The 19,854-nt window shown below is 46.7% G+C and overlaps 1 protein-coding gene across 3 annotated transcripts in view; it reads left to right on the plus strand.

Annotated features, from left to right (window-relative positions):
• The window catches only part of CDH13 (cadherin 13), a 1,362,211-nt gene that overhangs the window by 121,552 nt on the left and 1,220,805 nt on the right, over window positions 1–19,854 (plus strand). For 2 of the 3 annotated variants that reach the window (XM_078357843.1, XM_008986283.5), the window contains exon 1: window positions 7,897–8,061. The exons of the other annotated variant lie outside the window; for it this stretch is intronic. In XM_078357843.1, the coding sequence (XP_078213969.1) occupies window positions 8,017–8,061 (45 nt within the window). In that variant the 5' untranslated portion in view covers window positions 7,897–8,016. Of the gene's footprint in view, window positions 1–7,896; window positions 8,062–19,854 lie in introns of those variants that run through there. 3 annotated transcript variants of the gene reach the window in all.

Consider the following 19,854-nt stretch of genomic DNA (forward strand, 5'->3'; position numbering starts at 1 on the left):
CATTAAATTGCTGTTTTCTGTGCTTAACTTGCCTCCACCGACTAACTTTCCCTAACTCATTATGGTGTCCCTGACCTTGGTCTATTCATAAAAGACCATAGAAACCATTAACTGGATGGGTTGCATTTTATAGGAGCAGCACAATTTTATCAACTAGAGGAATTGGCAGATTTGGATTACATTGTAAATAAATTTATCCAATGCAAACATTCACCAATCTGCATTGTATTGTAAATACATTTTCTCAAGTAATTGTAAAGTGCTGGCCTTACAGTTATGTTGGGATAAGAAAAACAACCAGAGAGATTCCGTAGCTTTGCAGTAAATGTTGAAGAAGGAAATGGGATTTGCAAGGGGACAGTCAGCTTGGATTAGATGGATGGAAGGAGAGGGTGGCGAGTCAAGGAATTATGGAATTGGATTAGTGATAGACATTAAATGTTGGCCATACCCATGTAAATAGCTATGCTAGATTTAAGTATTCAGCTTTTTGCCCATTCCCTAGCTATACATAGTCCCAAGAAGGGGGTTCATTAAGGTATAAGTCAGCTGTTTCTGGATAAAACAAATAATCACACTAATCTCTGTGTCATATGACAGTAAAGATTCCTTCCACTGGATTAGCTAGGAGCCGGCAAATCTGATCTGGGCTGGGCCAATCTGCTTCTCGCTGCAGAGCTGAGATGGGATGGATTGTCTCAGCTTCACATGTTTCTCTTCTTGGACCAGCTGGGTATCCAGGGAGCGTTCCTTTCATGGAAGTGACAGTGGCATGAGAGTACAAAGGGCCCTTAAGACCTAGGCTTAGAAGTGCACACTGCCACCTCCCCCTTATTCTATTCACCACTGCAAACCAAATGGACAAGCCCAAAGTCAAAGTGGAGCATATTCATTCCACCTTTGATGAAGCAAGAATTAGATCCAGGTGGAGGTGAAGAATTAGGGCTCTGGCTGGGCACAATGGCTCATACCTGTAATCCCACCACTTTGGGAGGCTGAGGCAGGTGGATCACCTGAGGTTGGGAGTTCTAGACCAGCTTGACCAACATAGAGAAACCCCATCTTTACTAAAAATACATGAAAAATTAGCCGGACATGGTGGTGCATGCCTGTAATCCCAGCTACTCAGAAGGCTGAGGCAGGAGAATCTCTTGAACCTGGGAGGCAGAGGTTTCAGTGAGCCGAGATCGCACCATTGCACTCCAGCCTGGGCGACAAGAGCAAAACTCCATCTCAAAAATAAAAAGAGGGCTCAAAGCAAATCTACCATATTTATAAGTATGTTTTGATTCATCTGCTATTGCATCGGCCCATGTTATGTGCCAGACACTGTGTGGCAGCGGGAGAGATGTCCATGTCATATTCTTGTACCACTCACTACTTTGGAACCTGATAAAAAGAGTTCTTGCTCTCTTTGCCTTCTATATGTTGCGTGCAGTCATCTGCTAAGAAGTCTCTCTTCCTCGATTCTGGCCCTCAATTCAATCCATCTTCCAATGTGGCTGTAATGATCTAACTACACTGTAAATTAGATATGAAATCTCCGTTTAGGCAGCTTAAATGATTCCCTCTTGCCTGTAGGATAAAGTTGAGTCTCCCAAGGTTGATGTTTAAGCTGGTTCTCATCTGAACCCCTTAACTGCCCAGCCTTGTCTTCTGCCAGCCCTCGGGTCACCAGCCACTTCCACAAATGTCTTTCTTCCTTCACTTTCCCTTTGTTCTAGCTCAGTGATTCCTAACTTGAGGGGCAGATTGGGACTTGAGGACCCTGAGGTCATTGTAAGAAATCTCATCTAAATAAACAGTAAGCATTGCTTATCAAGTGAATAAATAATACCCCTGGACACAAAGATAGACACTGTCATTTTAGACCTTTACCTAGATGAGACTGTGAAGAATAAACTTCAAATTCTGCAGGAAGGAAGGGTTGAATTAGGAACTTTCTTTTGCAGTTATTTCTTTTCTCATCAATGGATATGAAAAATACAACATCTGCCAAGTGGAGACCCATGATGGTTTCTGACACATAATGGAAACCAGCAGCGAATCCCTTGTCTCTTACTTTTTTTTTTTTTTTGTCCTTCAGACAGGGTCTCACTCTGTCACCCAGGCTGGAGTGCAGTGGCACAATCTTGGCTCACTGCAGCCTCTACCTCCCAGACTCAGGTGATCCTCCCACCTCAGCCTCCTGAATAGCTGGGATGACAGGCATGCACCACCACTCACAGCCAGGTTTCATATTTTTTGTAGAGATAGGGGTTTTACCATGTTGCCCAGGCTGGTCCTGAACTTCTGGACTCAAGTGATCCACCCGCCTCAGCCTCCCAACATATTGGGATTACAGGTGTGAGCCACTGCACCTGGCACCCTCGCCTCTTCTTAAACACTTCTTGATCCTCCATGGCTCTGGTGACCTTCACTGTTTCGGCATCCCCTGTAGCACATGATGACAGAATTTCTCCCAGTTAGTCACATTTTCAGCCAGGCGTGGTGGCTCATGCCTATAATGCCAGCACTTTGGGAGGCTGAGGTGGGCAGATCACCTGAGGTTAGAAGTTCGAGATCAATTAGTCACATTTTCTTAAGCACACACACCATGCCTTATAATTTATTTCCTTGTTGCTTAACTCAGGGGCTAATACAGAATAGGCACTTTGAGATACTTTTTGAAGAAATAAATAAATATTTGTGAATGAGTAGTGGAGAACTCTCTGGAGCACTGGTTTTCAAAGTATATATTCCAAGGGCTTGTAAAACACAGAATGCTAGACTCCACTCCAGAATTTCCAAACCAGTAGATCTAGGGGCCTGACCCACCTGGGAATTTTCATTGCTCACAAGTTCCCAGGTGATGCTTATGCTGCTGGTCTCGGTCCATCCTGTAAACACATCGCCTTTCTGAACTGGCTCTGAGATGATTCTCTGTGTAAAAATAACCCCAGCCACTAATTTTGGGTAAGGGAGACACCTAGAGGGGGGTTTTAACTGCTTCTGATTCACAAGATAAAAATTGGTGTCTGAATGTCCAGTTTTGCTGCTCATGAGGGACTGAAGTCCTAAAGATAACTGGGCCAAAAACTGAGATGGCCTAAAAGTCACTCCTGGTTTCATCTCCTTTGCGAGTATGGAGGTCATGCTTGTATTAAACATATTCAAGAGGATGCTGTATGAGGTTAGAGCCTAAAAAGGTGAAGGAGTATATTTTCTCTTATTCTTAGATGTGTGGGCTGTGCCTACATCGAGGAAATTTAGAAGGATGTCACACCCTATGTCTCCTCCACAAAAGATCTTTAGACACTGACGTGCTTACACGTGTTCTTCAATGCGTCTAGTTCTGGTCTAGACTATTGTGAGAAGACCTTGCATCATAGGGAGCTACATGTGATGAGCCTCTCAGCATCACACATTTTGCAACACAAAAGCCACTTAATTCACCCCCTCACAGCAAATCTTCTAAGCACCTGCCATGCTCCGGACGCTCAGCACTGAGCAGCAAAATATACAGAAATGAACTTATATTCCAGAGGAAGAGACAGACAACAAGCCAACAGATGTAATCACTCATTAGTTATTGCTACAAAACAAACCACCTCAAATTTAAAGCAATTGTTTATTTTTAGGTCAAATACCTGCTGATCAGCTGAGCTGGGCAGATTCCGCTGGGCTTGTTCAAACATCTGTGGGTCCATGAAGTGCTCATCTTTCTTCCTAGGACCAGCGGGATAGCCCACAAATGCTCTTTTTGAGGTATCAGTAGCAGCGCTTGCGAGAGCAAGCTAAACCACAGAGGGTTTCTTAGGACCTGGGCTTATAACTGGCACCCCATCCCTTCTGCTTCATTTCATCAGTCACAGAAGTTGCATGGCTAAACCTAAAGCCAAGGGCAAAGGGCACAGATGCAGGTTGGAGTGAAGGATTGAGATGATAATGCAAGCAACATTGTGTAGCAGAAGGTCAAGTAACATAGAGGGCTGCGAAGAAACGCAAAGCAATGTTTGTGGCTTAAGAGTGATCAGGAATGCTACTTTTGGTCAGCATTTTGGTAGCCAGGGAGACTTATAGGATGGTGTATTGTCATAATCTTGGTTATTTTTAGCAGGCATTCCCATTGTAGGGAATGAGCCATTAGCATTAAGGTATGTTGCAGCGCTGTATGATATGGGCTTCCCTGCATGCACATGGATCCCTGTTATCCAGGTCCCCAGGTGCGCCTAAGTGCTGTGTTGTTGCAAAAGGGCTCCTCGCTAGATTAACGCTGCTCTATACAAATGCTTCATCATATTGAAAACACATTGAAAGCGTAACAGAATTTGAATATATTGTCTCTGCTAGACTGTATGCTGGTCACCCCCTCCCCCTACACACATGCACCCACGTGCATGTACACATACACATGGGAACATGCACACACTCATGCAGTCACAACCACCCACTCTGGAATGTCTTCATCAGCATCAGCCAAGGACAGGAAACAAGCTCAACCCTTGGCACGCACAGGAGGCAGCTGCTGGCTGTTGGATTATTCCCTCAGTGCCAAAGCTAGGCTGATGCCTCTGGAAAAGGGGTATGAACCTCGAATGTGTCTAAAGGCAGACACAGCTTCTCGAGGAGCCCACAGATGCTGCAGCATCTGGGGCTTGGTTGGTAGATGATACAGGTGGGCAGTGGAGTGAGGATACGTAGGGATCAACTTTAGTATTTATTTGCCACATCAATCAATTCATCAGCCAAAATAGCCCTAATAGGCAATAAATAAAAAGCAAAGCAAAACAAACAAGAATGGATTTCTTCTTCAGAAGCCTCTTATCATTAAAATGAAATAATTTTTTCTTCCATCTTCATTGGACAAAATACATTGTCTCATTCTTTGGTAAAATGCAGGTTTTCTGAAAGTTGAGAGGAATAGATTGATAGATGGGAAGAGAAACGTCAGTATTTACAACAGTCCTGGGAGTGCTATTATGTTATGATTTCCATCTTATTGATGACAAACTGACTCTTGGGATACGAAAGAGACTTTCTTCGTATAAGTAGAATCTGAAGATCTCAATTCAGGTCTTATCTTTCTGACAAATCTTTTTCCGCCATAGTAGGCTCAGTGTGTTTGGAACCTCATGGGATTACAGAAGTGAGCCTCAATGCTTAAGAAGACTCCAGAAATCAACTCCTCTCATTCCTGAAAAGCCAATCTGTAGCGACTGAGGCAAGGAAGGAATGAAGACTGGCTTGTTGAGCACACCCACCTGGAATCAGGGGAGGGTTACTGGAACCACTCTGCCTGCCAGTAGAACAGCCCAGGACAAAAGCCCAGGACCTTAGCAAATGCCTAAGCGGGACTTGGGAGGGGCTAGAGTCAGCAGGATTTTGACCAGATGACATCCATCTTTATTGGTAACATCAGAGTCACGAGGTCTTTCCTGGCCTGGGCTTCGCAACCTCTCATTATTAGTCATACTGCCAGTAGCCTCCTTTTATATACGGTTGATGAATTTGAGGACAAACCAGAGAATTGTCCTTGGCCAAACCAAGCCGTCTCACCCAAGATTTTTCCCCTCGTTGGGTAAGTACTGGGGCAAAAAGCACATCCAGGGAAACCAATCATTCTGACACTGGAAATTAAATGTTCTGGCGTTGAAGGGACGTGACACTTTTCACATGGCTCATGGGCTAGATGTACTCACACTGCCCCACCCCAGCAACAAGGGGGCCAGCGAGTGCAGTCCTACCATGATCCCAAAAGGGGGAAAATTGGAAATATTTGGTGAGCAGCACTAAGGACAAGGGAATGGGGAGACCACAGAAGGCCAGCAGAACTGTGAAATTGTCCTTAGAAGGCAGCCTTGGACGTTCCCTTCTCTGAGGGACTGCTTCTCTTAACTGAGCTGCTGCAGATAGAAAGCTAGCTAGATCCCCATCTTCTGCAGTCTAGCTCCTCATTGTGTTTTATCACCTCCCAAGCTGTCCTCTGCTCTCTTTCCCTATCACTGTGTCGCTAAGCCATGGGCTCAGTTCTTCTGTCCCTGAATGACAAGATGGCGCTTTCCCTGGAATGGAGAAAAGTCTGGATATTTCAGGATGTCTTGATTTGAAGCCTGTTTGACTCTAGAGTTCTCTGGTTTACTCCCACCTGTGGGAAATGTGAGGATAGATCTCCACACGTGGGTTCCAAAGTGTCATGATCTGTGACATCATCTGTCAGACCATATTGGTCAGAGGCTTAGGGATGAATGGTCCTCTTTAGGCAAGGGAATGAGTGGGTGAAGTAGCAAGATTCACCTTTCCCAGTTTCATCTGGGGGTTGTTTTGCCAACATTGCCATCTGTTGGGCCAGTGCTGGCTATAGCAGCCAAGCCTCAGATGTTACTATATCTTTATCAATGACCTTGGGACCACAGGAGATGACCTTGTGACCAAATAGCAACCAATGAAGGATCTTAAAAAGCACATCACTTTATATTTATGCAGCGGGTGTGTCGTCACTTAATCCTTACCACAACCTTATGAGTTCTGAACAATTTGTACTTTGATTTCACCTGTGAACAAATGGAGATAGAGAGTTTGAGTAACTTACAAGTAAGTGGCAGATTTGGGGGCTGTGCCTAGACAATGTGGCTCTAGACTCCTTGTGCCTCCCCACCTTCTGCTGCATCTTGATGAAGTCTAGCCATCTCTTCCTTTAACACACACTAGTTTCTGTCTCCATGTTCCAGGCCCTGTGCCAGATGCTGGAAATACATCCCAGTCCACTGGATCTTGGCATGGTCCATCACTCAGTGTCCTGCTGTATTACATGTTACATAAGGCATTTATTCCAGTATGCAGCCCCATGGAAAATGATGCTGAAAGACATTGTATACATGTTTCCACAACAAAACTATGTAACTTACGCTTCTCTTATTGCTTTGGCTATCAGGGAGCTCAAATCCAAATCAGAGCAAATACATTAGAATTCAGGTTTGTCATTTTGGTTTGCTGAACTTTTCCTTCTGGCCCAGATTTTCTATTTTGGTTCATAAATTCTATTGCACAAATGCCCTTTATTGTAAAACACCTTAAATTCTTTTTAAGGGAAGGCTGCATGGAAATGATAAAGTAAGGTCTTCTCTGTATATTCTTAGATTCCTACCAGGGAAGGCAGACCTAGATGTCCCTCTTATCCTCATACTACCCCATGTATAAAATCCCTTAAGCAGTGACTACTGCTGTTCTGAGTACCTGGGGGTAGTTCAGAGCTTCTGAAAGGTAACATCCACATAGAAAAAAGAAGTTTCCTCCAATCCAGATCCCAGCTTTGGTGCCAGATGCACATTTGTGGAGTAGGTGGCTAGTCAGATGCTCACCTGAGCGGTTAATAAAATCTATTGCCCCTTGATGAAATTTTTTCTGCAAGCTAGAATTGATCTGTCCCCTTTGTGATTTGTGACATGGCAGGAAAACACCAAACACCATTATGACTTGAGCCACAATGGTGGGAGAAGAAAAGGAAAAAAAGAAAAAAAAAATCCACTGCTAAGGCTTGCCAGGCGTAGAAAGGGCTGGAACTGCTGGGGTCATTTTATTTGATTTATTGGAAATAAAGTGGATCTTATTAACATTTTAATAAAGAGAATCTTTTTGCACTAGGCTGGAAGTGGCCGCCAGTCCCCAGTGCAATTCCATTCTCTGGAAAAGTGGAATCCGCTGGCATTGCCCAGCGTGATTTGTGAGGCTGGGCCCCAACAGTCCAAAGAAGCAAACGGGCTGCCACCTCCGCGGGGCTTGCTCCTCGCGAGGTGTTCACCCCGTATCTGCCATGCAAAACGAGGGAGCGTTATGAAGGAATCCGTCTTGTAAAGCCATTGGTCCTGGTCATCAGCCTCTACCCAATGCTTTCGTGATGCTGCTGCTGATCTATTTGGGAAGTTGGCTGGCTGGCGAGGCAGAGCCTCTCCTCAAAGCCTGGCTCCCACGGAAAATATGCTCAGTGCAGCCGCGTGCATGAATGAAAACGCCGCCGGGCGCTTCTAGTCGGACAAAATGCAGCCGAGAACTCCGCTCGTTCTGTGCGTCCTCCTGTCCCAGGTAGGGAAGAGGGGCTGCCGGGCGCGCTGCGCGCCCCGTTTCTGCATTCGGATCGCCGGGCACAGGCAGGGTGAGGGGGCTTTCGGGGGGTCGGGGCCTCCGGTCGCCGCTGCAAAGACAGATCGGGGCTCGGAAGGGAGGTCATTCTGAACCCAGAGATCCTGGGCACCCCCCTTCCGCCCCCACCGGCTCTCACTACGGCGTGTGTGTGTGTGTGTGTGTGTGTGTGTGTGTGTGTGTACGTTCACGGGAGGAGAGAGCTCCCAGACCTTTTTTGCTAGCAGGGGCGACATTCTCGCCCACATCAAGTGGGGTAACTTTGGTTCCCTCCTCCGGAGGCTCGGTGCATTGGAGAGAGACTCAGTTGGAGGCGACTCCAGCGAGCCGCGGTTTTCCCCAGCCCAACGCCCAGCGGCGGAAGCGCTGCTTGGGTCCGAATTGCGGGCTGCGGGGCTGCGGGGCTGCGGGGCTTGAGAGGCCGAGCAGGCACCGCCGACTTCCCGGGTGGCCCGGGCCCCCTGGCACAGCCGGGCCGCGAGCTGGAAGACGCCTCGGGGCAGCAGAGAGCCGCAGCCCGGCTGCTGCTGTCGCTCAAAGGCGCCGGCGCTAGCCGCGCCTGCATCGGGGTCCTTTTGCTCCCAGACCCGGGACTCGAAAGGGCCGGAGCGCGTCCCCCTCCAGGGCGCAGGCCCCAGCCCCCCGCACCCCTATTGTCCAGCCAGCTGGAGCTCCGGCCAGATCCCGGCTGCCGCCTCTGCTGCCTTCCCTGGGCGGGAGCGGAGCGCGGAGAAAAGTTCAAGCCTTGCCCACCCGGGCTGCAGCTGCCTGTTAACCCTCGGAGAGCTGCGGCGCGAGGGAAGGGCCCGCCAACCCGGAGAGGGGGCGAGGAAGTCGCGGTCCGCCTGCAATCTCCGCTGCGTCTCGGAGATCTGGGGAAGTTTGAGCGCAGGAAAGCAGGGCTCTGAAGCAGGGCCTGGGGTGCTGGCGGCTGCGCGGCACGCCCAGCACTGCTCCGGGGCCTGCGGTTTCGGAGAGCACCCCGACCCAGTCCCCCATCGCCTCCCAGGCAGGCTTTGGGACTTGGAGTGAGCTGGCAGCCTGCAAGTGGGTGGATAGGAGCCAGGGCAGGGCAGGGGCAGGCAGAGAGGAGGGAAAGAGACAGGGAGTGCCTCGGGGTGCTAGTGTTGAGTTCCGGGCCAGGGATAGAGGCTCCTGTGTGAGTTCCTGGGTGAGAGGGAGGGGAAGGGAGTTGGGGTCCTAGGTGGTGACTGTCTGGGACGGGGAGATTGGTGCAGCCTTCTAACGTGAGACCACTGCTAGAGCAATGTTGGGGTTAGACTTTGAAAATGGGCCAACGTCTCAGAAATGTAGTGATGAGTGATGGGGGAGGAGATTAAAGTGCCTGGCTGGGCTGCTGAGCCTGCTCCCATGCTCCTGACTTCTTTATTCCTTGTATGTACAGTCCCCATTGAGGGCTGCCCAGTTATAGCTCCTTTTCTACCAGGCATTGCTGGTTGATTATCTTGGGGTCCTTAGAGCCCGGAGTCTTGCCATGGAATCCCAAGCCTGGCTGTAAACCAGTTTTCCAGACGTCCTGTACTGGAACGACCCCTAAGGCTGTATATGTGTGCATATATCCCAATTTAGCAAAGCAGTTTGGAGCATGCCTCAGACAAAAAGGATTCAGATCCTTCCTGCCATCTGCTAGTGGTACCCCCCGGGGCAAGTTGTTTAACCTCTTTGAGCTTCCAAGTTCTCCACTGTAAAATAATCTGCTGCCTTCCTAGGACTGCTGTGGGGACAGGATTGCATTCAACAGGATATCCTATGCAATGCATGCTGCCCTAGGAACATCGGTGTTTGAGAGCACCTCCCATTGCCTTGCACAGGACTCCACAGTCCTTTTTCTCTCTTGGTAGGTTTTTCAGTTCAGATTCCAGGGCTTGCCCAAAGTTATGCCTCCTTTAGAGCAAGAAAGACCACGTGACAGGGCCCCAAGATCGATCTTGATGCACTAGGGGCTCTCCACATGGTTCTTTTTGCAAATGAACTGGTATGTCTCCCACCCAGGGCCGGGCTGGCACATGTGGGTTCTGAAGACTCACTCTATTTATTTAGAAGAAAGAAGCAGAGATTTTGCTGTGAATTGAAATGATTGCCCTAGGAGGCTTATTTCTAATTTCAATTGTTATGCATATCAGAGCAAAAGTCCACATTAGGATAGTAATTGATATCCTGGTAGCAATAGTACCTCCCAGAAAAATCATTTTGATGCAATCCAGTTAACCAGCAAGAAGTTCAAGGGCAGACCTCTGTGTGCCATAGAAAAAAGTGGGGAACATCTTGGAGCCTTTGAGTTGACAAGCAAAAACAAAACTTTCCTGGGGCAGAGAGAAAACAGAAGAAAGGGAAAAACAATGTAATAAAGCAAATTAGTCACTCAGCCCTGGTGGTGTTCAGGCAAGCCTGTATGTTTTTTTCCACTGCAGCTGTAATGCACTGGGTCCGACTTTGGAAGCCATCAATCTCTGTAAGCTTATTGGCTTGGTTGCTGTTTTAGGCATTTTGGTAGGAGGCGAGGAATTCTAAGCAACAATGACTGGAAGCTGGCACAGTTGAACAGTCACCTCTCCTATCCCCTGGGGTGTTTTGGGAAAGTCTGTCCCAGAAGTGGCCTCTGGAATTTGGCTACGATAAGTAATGAGTGTGAAACAAATCAAGAAAGAAATGAGCTAGAAATTCCATGGTAAATATGATTCCCCTCCCTATTTGGGTAGTACTTACAGCTAACCAAAAGTTCTAACAACGAGTGAGTAATCCCCCAAGAATTAGGAATTTAGGGAGTAGTTCAGGTTTGGAGGGCAGTCACTTGGGAGTGACTAAAAATGTTCCATGGAATTCTGAGATTTCATTATAAAGTGAGGAGTTCTCCCTTGGAGTTGGAATCTTTCTTTTCGGCATTTTAAATGAGAGTCAGTGCCTTGTAGCACTCCTGCAAATTTGTGTGTTGTGTTTTAAGAACAGTGTTTATCTGCAGAGTCTTTTGGATAAGGAAAGAGATGCAGGGTTGAAGAGAGTGCTGCCCCCTGTACCTAGGGTCAACTCATGACAGCCTGTAAGATTTTCAGAGTACTAGTGAAACGGAATGGAAGACGTAGTGAAAGGAGGCAGTGATACAGTTCACCTGCCTGAATATTCTTTTTTAGCAAGTCCCAAAACAGGTTTAATAAACTGCAAAGTTGAGTAGGTAATCTGGAGTTTGTGAAATTCCACAGTCTATAGTAAAAACCCCAACAGTCATCTTAGCTAATCTCTTCTACTCTGCATTCCTTCCTTCTCCCCTTTTCTATCTTTAGCCCTTGGGTTTTCCATTAAGTAAAATCTGTTCCCTTCCAGAAGTTTCCTATATGTGTTATAGTGAAATTGCCCAACAAACCAACGTACCCTATGTCTGCATTATCTAAAAGTATCAGCACTTAGATGTGTAAATTGAGCCTCAATCTGAAGTTCAATGTTTAGGTTGAAGCATAGCTAGCTGTTAAAGTTAAGACAGCTGCCTGGGGAGTCTAGTTAATTTATATTTAGTGTAAGGTAAGGAAAAGGACAGACTATGGATTTAATTCACACCTGCACGACAGTCATACCATCTGAGTGGTCGACAGTGTTTCTATGTGCATGTCTGAGTGTGTATATCTCTGTGCGTTTTGATCTTATTGTAATACCTGTTGAAAAATTTCTCCAGAAGAGGGCTCCATCCACAGCATTACAAAATTCTGAATCTACAGCTCATATTTTAAAGAACTTCAACGTAGCGATTCTATCAAAACATAACTATTCTCCTTATTCCACATTATTTGCTACAAGCACCTCCACATGAGAAATCCTACTCGCTCTTTCTTTCCCTTCCTTCCTTCCTTCTCCTCTTCCTTTTTCTTTTTTTTCCTTTCTCTTCTCTTGCTTTCTTGCTAGATTTCTTCTTGCTTGCTTGATTTCTTCTTTTTCCCCTATTGTAGTTGGTTCTGTTCTGATTCATTCTTCAATTTGGTATCTCCTCTGAATATCGGAGCAGGGAAATTTTCAAAGACCTTTGTAGACAATGCAATATGGAATGTGAGAAAGTTCTGAAATTTCCTGGCACTTGACTTTGGTTGAACTCGATTGCATTCTTCAGGCAGCCAAAGGGCAGAAACAGTTCTGCCTGTGGAAAGTGATAACCTTCCCCTTACATAACCACCTAGAAGCGTGATTCCTGAGCTAGGTCTACTCACTTTCCAACACCCATTGAAAGGGAGAGGGAAATATCCGCTTGTCATCCAATTACAATAATCAGCTGGGCAGAATCAAACCAACTGACCAGTGGTTTTGGCACTGTTTCTATTTAGCTGTCGGCAAGATGCCTACATGCCTGTGGGAATCTGACCCTCCTGAAGGGTGCTGCCAATATAATTCCCCATAGCCTGTTTCTTCTGCAGCCACCTGGGATCCCAGGTCTGGCTCCTCAGGCATGAGCAGGCTGCACAGACAATGGCTGAGCTGTAGGAGCTCTTGCTCTTGCAGTAGCCAATCAGCCATGGCCTTATTCTGGGGTTAGGATAGAAAGTCACCCCTCTCTGCTGAGAGATAGCTAAGGGGAAGGCAGGAGAGGAGAACAAAGGACATTTCCCAGTTGAAGTGCCGACTGAGCCAGGGTCTGTGGAGGTGAATGGGTCACCCTCTCGCTTAGCAGGTTAAACCTCAAGACATCTGCTTGGTGGTAATGAAACTCATCTATCCCACCCCTGCAACTCTGGCTTCTAGGCAGAGGTTGCCAAGTAGCAGCCAGGTGAAATTAAGCCACAGATGCACTTGGTTTGGCTCAAATGTTTTGATGATTGTACATTAGTGAAAGAAAGCAATCCAGGTTTCTAGCATTTCTGAAAATGTCAGAAGGTCGGGCAACCCTAGATCCACACTTCCACCTGGGTGTACTTGACGGGACTGTCACTGCTACCCTCTTTAGGTAGGACTTGCCTCAGAAGCTTGCCACAATCCCCACCACTGTCTACTACCCAGCTTTCTGGGCTCACTACTCTTGCCTGCTTGCCTCTAGGGCTTTTTGAGTTTGGAAACTCTGCTTTCACAAATATTGAGGTTTGAGCAAATTAATGCAGTTAATTTTCAGTGATGGACTATTTGAAAAGGGAGGGACTGGTCTCTTCTCATTCCCTGTGATAGAATTCTGTTGATGTGTGCTTTGGAACAGCATGACCTAGGAGACTGCACCCCCTTCCTGAGCACATTACTGGCAGTGCTGTTGGACAGGCACCCAGAGCAACATAGCACCCAGATCATTGCTTCAGGTGTCTGTCTTGCAGAGAAGTGACACACTGCAGCTCTGAGTCAGTGCAAGCCCTGGCACAGCAGTGCGTTGGTACAAAACATCATCATGCACCTGCAGCCAAGGGACTCTGAAACCCTGGAATAATATATAGACCCACAGACCCTCTCTGTCAGCAGTCCCCAACCTTTTTGGCACCAGGGACCAGTTTCATGGAAGACAATGTTTCCATGGACTGAAGGTAGGGGGATAGTTTCGGAATGATTCACACACATTACGTTTATTATGCGTTTAATTTCTATATTGTTACATTGAATTAAATAATGAAATAATTCTACAACTGACTATAATGTAGAATCAGTGGGAGCCCTGAGCTTGTTTCTCTGCAACTAGATGGTCTCATTTGGGGGTGATGGGATAGTGACAGATCATCAGGCATTAGATTCTCCTAAGGAGTGTGCAGCCTAGATGCCATGCACGTGCAGTTGATAATAGGGTTCCGACTCCTATGAGAATCCAATGCCACGATCTCACAGGAGGCAGAGCTCAGGCGGTAATGCGAGTGGTGGGGACCCATTATAAATACAGATGAAGCTTCTGCTTCCTCACAGGCCACTCACCTTCTGCTGTGCAGCATGGTTTCTAACAGCCCATGGACTGGTACTGGCCTGGGGGTTGGGGACCCCTGCTCTCTACCAAGAGCACGGCTGTCCTTGGAGAACAGTAACACCCGGGCCTCATCATTCCAGGAATGTTGCTCCCCCACAGTATAGACATAATCAGAACATTGCAATAACTTATTGTACATAGACTTGCCAGGGCCTTCGGGAGCACTGTTGTCATATCCAGCACCTTTGTAACTTCAGGATAAAGCTGCATCTGCGGCTTTGTCACCTGGCGTACTCTTATAAGTAGGACACTGTCACACCTAGCGCCGTCCTGGAGCTTGTGTGATGTTTTTGTATTTGTTTTAACAGTTAACCCCCATGGCCACTCTACACACAGTGTTAATGCTACAATTAATGCTCTCTGGCTCTGTAAATACAAGACTAATCTGCCTGCCTCATCCCATACCAGCAGGTGAGCCTCAGATGATTGTTTTCCATAGCTACAGACCCCAAAGATCAGTGTAAATATAACTCCATACGCATATTAAAAAAAAAAAAGTGATTGTTTTTCCTCTGCCACGGCAGTTGCCAACAAAAGTCAAATTCTTGAAAATTAACATTAGAAATAGACACGTTTTGACATGTCATGTCTCATTTCAAAGACACCAATGAGTGTCACCCGATCTGCTGCAGAGGCACAAAGGCCCTGTGTCTCCCAGCTGAACGCAGGCTGGGCTGGGGCGGATGGCAGCAGCTGTTCAGCTTTCAACAGCCCTGCCACATGCATGGGCAGGGCCCGGAAATGAGCTCAGCCTCTGGAGGAGCCCGGGGAATGGAAGGAAGGAACGTGGCAGCCTCCATCCTTGCCTTGCGGGGCCTTCAGGCCTATGTCTCTTTCCTCCAAAGTGGCAGGGAACCACTTTCCTGTGTCGTGTGCTATAAGACGCCTGAAGCCTGAGCCTCTGTGATCATCTCCTTGTGGACTGATTGACGTAGGGTCTGCGGAAAGTTGCTGGACGCTGCTAGCGGAAGCGAGGCTGACTGAGACTGACGGGAGTACTTCTCAACTGTCGGGCATCTGGGATCATCTAACTCAGGGGTTGCAAATGATGGCCCGTGAGCCAGTTCCTGCCTGCGGCCTGGTTTTATAAATAGTTTTATTGGATTATAGCCACACCTGTTCATTTATGTAATTGTTGATGGCTGCTTTTGTGCTGTAACAGCAGAGTTAAGACAGTCTGGCCCTCAAAGCTGAAAATATTTACTATTTAGTCCCTTAGAGAAAAAGTTGCCTGACTCTTCATTAACTTAAAGTTACAACCAAAGAGGCCATCAGGGAGTCTTCTCAAAGATGGGGGTCTCAGAGATTCAGCCATTAGGGATTTTTCCTCCCAGGCTCCAAACACTCAAGCAACTTAACTTCAGGGAGATTCACCTGAGACCAAATGACTCCAATAAACATCTCTGATCTCTATGAAGGACCTACTATGTTCCAAGCACCACTTGTGTGTTCAGGACATAGCTACTAATAAGGCAGACTGACTCTCTGCTCCCTTGGGGCTCAGAGCTTGGCACGAAGGATCAATAGCGATTAATGAATAATTTAAGATGGAGACAACCACAATGAGAAGGAAACCCAGCTATGTAAGGTCAACCGTTCTACATATTTTGCCTAGGTGTTCTTTGTCTTTCTCCTCCACTAGACTATAAGCTCCGTTGTGGCACATGTTGTGGTTTAATTTGTTCACTTCTATGCTTCCAAGGCTTAGAACAGTGCCTAGAACACAATAGACACTCAGTAAACATGAACGAATAGATGAATGAATGAATGAATATAAGGCATCAGATGCAGATAAAGGATCTGGGCGGCTTCCCTGACAACCTGAGGCTTGAGCCCAAATCTGGAGGAGGAGTAGGGTTTACAGACAAAGGCACAATAGAGGGCATGGGCGGGAAAAGGCATTCTAGCAGAAGACACAGTCTCGGTGAAGCCTTTATTGAGGGGAAACATGACACAGCCCAGGTGGTGGTGTGAAGTGTGGCCCAGAGGTGCCAGAGCCAATGAGGCCTCGTCAGCCACTACAAGGATATTGGCGTTTTTCTCAGAGCGAGTGGCAACCATTGAAGGTAATGAGGGAAAGGTATAGAATGACGTGATCAGATTTGCATTCTGGCTACAAGTGGCAAATGGGTTGGGGGTTGGGGCTGGGTATGAATGGAAAAGAAAGACCTGCTTAGGCCTGAAATCATGGGAAGCTGGATTCAGGAATGACGGTGCAGAGATGGGGCAGATGAAAGAGGCAGACTGATATGGTTGGGGTCTGTGGCCCCACCCAAATCTCATGTCAAATTGTTTTCCCTAATGTTGGAGATGAAGCCCAGTAGAAGGTGATTAGATCATGAGGGCAGATTTCCCCTTGCTGTTCTTGTGATAGTGAGTGAGTTCTCACGAGATCTGGTTATTTGAAAGGGTCTAGCACTTCCCCCTTTGCCCTCCCTCTCTCTCCTGCTTGCTGTGTGAAGACCTGCCTCCTTCCCCTTCACCTGCTGCCATGATTATAAGTTTCCTGAGGTCTTTGAGGCCATACTTCCTGTACAGCATGCAGAACCTCAAACCAGTTAAACCTCTTGTCTTTATAAATTACCCAGTCTCAGGTGGTTTTTCATAGCAATGCGAAAATGGGCTAATACATAGATGTATCCTATTCAGATAATCCAAGAGACATTTAGGCCGAGAACTTGACAAGCCTTGATGGTGGCTGGATATGGAGATGGCAGGGCCAGGGCCAGGGCCAGGGAGGGGTTAAGGATGCCTGTTTGAGTTCTGACTCTTTCAATTGGCGGAAAGAGTCAAACAAGAAGACCAGGTGTTTGACATTATAAACAGGACAGGCTGCAGAAGGTTCCTGGGAGAGGCACCTAAGGCCCGCATTACAGTATTGCCAGCAGATCCAGTCCATGCTTGCATCTGGGATGGGCATCATAGGGGCCTGGAAATGCCCTTGAACAGAGTGACCAATGTGCAGCCTCCATAATTAACCAATCTCTGGACTTTTCATGCACAAGATATTTGAGAGAAACATTGCCAAGCCCTTTAATTGTTCCTTGAACATTCAATCAGCAGCACTGGAAACATTTCTTACGAGAAGCAAATAAGGATCTCCCACTCTCAGCAATCACTCTGTGAATGCTAACAAGCCTCTGTTTCAGCATGTTGGGTGTAGCCTTGGTGACTTATGTTTCTGGGGTAGTAGGAGAATATTCAACTTGGTGCCAGGCAGCGGTATAGTAGTTAATGTTTAACAACTGGCCCACTCTAAAGAAACACCTAACTGAAAAAGCAAAACCCCAACCAAGACACAACCAGATAATTTGCAGTGCTTGCCAATTTCTGTGGTGTAAATACTCCCATCTTGGGCAATTGGAATCTACCAACCTGAGAGATTCCTAAAAATCTAACAATGGGCTCTTGCTACTTGATACTAACTGGCCCCAGCACACCAGGGACCTGGATCCTGTTTCTAGCTCACCCCTCACTTGTGGTGTGATCTTCGGCTAGAAGCTTCACTGCTTTCATCTATAAAATGGACCAGAATACTGTGAGGTTCAAATGGGTAAAAAGATGTCAGAATGCAGGGAAGTCTAATTTGCTGCAAAGATGCATGCCAATTATCAAGATAACTATCACTTACAAGGAAACAGGTCCTTCGGCCAGGATTCTACAGCTGTCTAATTGGTCCCTGTAAAAATATTTAATGAGTTTGACTCAGCCACTGAATGAAGCTTGATGTGTGAGAAACAGAGGGTGTACCCCTCTGCTTATTGTAGGTCTGCATATTTTTGCAGTGTCCTGTGGCAGTATTGATTCTGAACGTGTCTATCTTCTTTTCCTGCTGTCTTTCTCTTCTTTTTTTCCTGCTTTCCTCAACAAAGATATTGAGTGAGTGCTGTATGCCAGGCACTCACCTAGGTACTTCATCCTCAGAAGGTGAGGTCCGTACAGTTACTGTGCCCTTTTAACAGATGAAGGAACTGGTGCCTTTAAGGAACTGGCTCCAAATCACAGAATAACAAGTGGCGAGCTGGGATTTGCACCTGGGTCTGTGCGTGGGGAAGTCCAGCTGAGGCCCATGTCTTCACTCAGCACGTATTTATTGGGGCATGTTGGGAATTCAGAGGTAAAGGAGCGGAACTTAATCCCTGTCTCATGGAGCTTACAGTCTTGTGGGAACAGAAGATAAAAACAAGTAAGTAGTGCAAATAATTTCAAACTTGGTAATTGTTATAAGAGGAAACAGTAGAGGCTGAAATAGATTGAAGGGAAGCGAGGCCGCTGTGCCCTCCTTTGCTTCCTTTCATCTGCCTGCCTTCCTCTTTCTTCCATCTTTATTTCCTTCCTCCCTTAAATGTTAATACCTACCAAGTACGAAGAATGCTAAAAACCTGGGAACCAAGAGGTGAACACAACAGTGCAGGTCCCCACCAGGAAATGCACTGGAGCAGAATTAGAGCCTGGGGCTGCCTAGACCCAGGGCTGCTGATATCTTGGACTGCTTAGGGGTGTTAGGGAGACCTCCCAGGCATTTACACACTGTGTTGCCTCAGATAAGTGACTTCATCTCCCTCCTTTTCTGTTTTCCCCTGTATTAAAACACCTAAAACAGGAATATCTATGCCTTCCCTGCAGGAATTTTGTGAGAATTAAATAAGTGTGTGCTAATGATGTCATCCTATGCTTAAGAAATGTTGGTCGTATTGCTTTTCACCCTGTGCTCCAAGGAAGTTTATGGTCTGAAGGTGTCACGGGGCCTTGGTTTTCAGGGTGTGACTAACTTAAGGGAGAAAATGACTGCGTATTTTGTAATGCGTGGACACTAAAAAAAATAAAGTTTGCTCCCTAGGGAGGATTTGCCATTCCCATATTCGTAGGTCCCCCAATATTGTTCCCCTTGGAATTCATGCCTCATAAAATCATTTGATCTGGTGGCATCTCATCTTCTTAATGTATCTGCCCAGCAGCTGTTCCCAGGAGGCTTTATTAGGGCAGTGTGTGTGGTGTGTGTGTGTGCACCAGTGCCATGAGTACTTATTATTGTTATTTAAAGTACGTCCATATAACCACAATTTACTGTAGCTGCTATGCACTCGTTACCCATGTTATCTGGAATCCTTCCTGCAACACTTAGAGGTTACTCTTATTCTCAATTTTATATATGATGAGAAGTTCTGAGTGGTGAAGTCTTTTGCTCAAAGCCACACGGTCACTGAGAACTGGGACCGGGGTTTGGATCCATGCATTTTTATTCCTGCGCATGTTTATTTTCCTCAGTGTTGCATTTGTATATAAATCTTCCTTTCCCAGTTGTATGTAAAAACTTTTCATTTGTCTATTTTGTTCTCTAGCTCCCTTAAAGTCAAAATAGCTGCCTGGGATGACCTCTTTTTTGAGTTCCTTGTGTCTCAAAGTAGGTCTGGGCCCTGGACCTCCTGTCTGGGTTGCTGATTGCAGCATTCAGGACTGGGTTAGCCCAGGGTCATTTGTATTCTTTGTCTCCATGCCCTTGCTTCTGACCCGGGCCGAACAACCCACCTACACTGCATGGTCCCCCCAATATAACATCCCAGTGAGAATGGCCCACAGATGCCTGGGTGTGGCTCACCTGCAGCTTCAACCATGCAGACACATTCTTCAGCAGTTTCCCGCTAGCCACCAAGTCCTTCAGTTGGATGGCATTCTTCCCCAGAGGTGCTAAGAAACCCTGCTGCCTAAGCCAGTGCTTCCTGCAAGCTACAAGCTAGTCTTTGTGATGTTTTCCCCAATCAAAAAGAAAACAAGAAATAGACAGCCTGTAGGTATATAGAGACACA

Source organism: Callithrix jacchus, chromosome 20 (genome assembly GCF_049354715.1).
Source record: "Callithrix jacchus isolate 240 chromosome 20, calJac240_pri, whole genome shotgun sequence".
NCBI classification, from domain to species: Eukaryota; Metazoa; Chordata; class Mammalia; order Primates; family Cebidae; genus Callithrix; species Callithrix jacchus.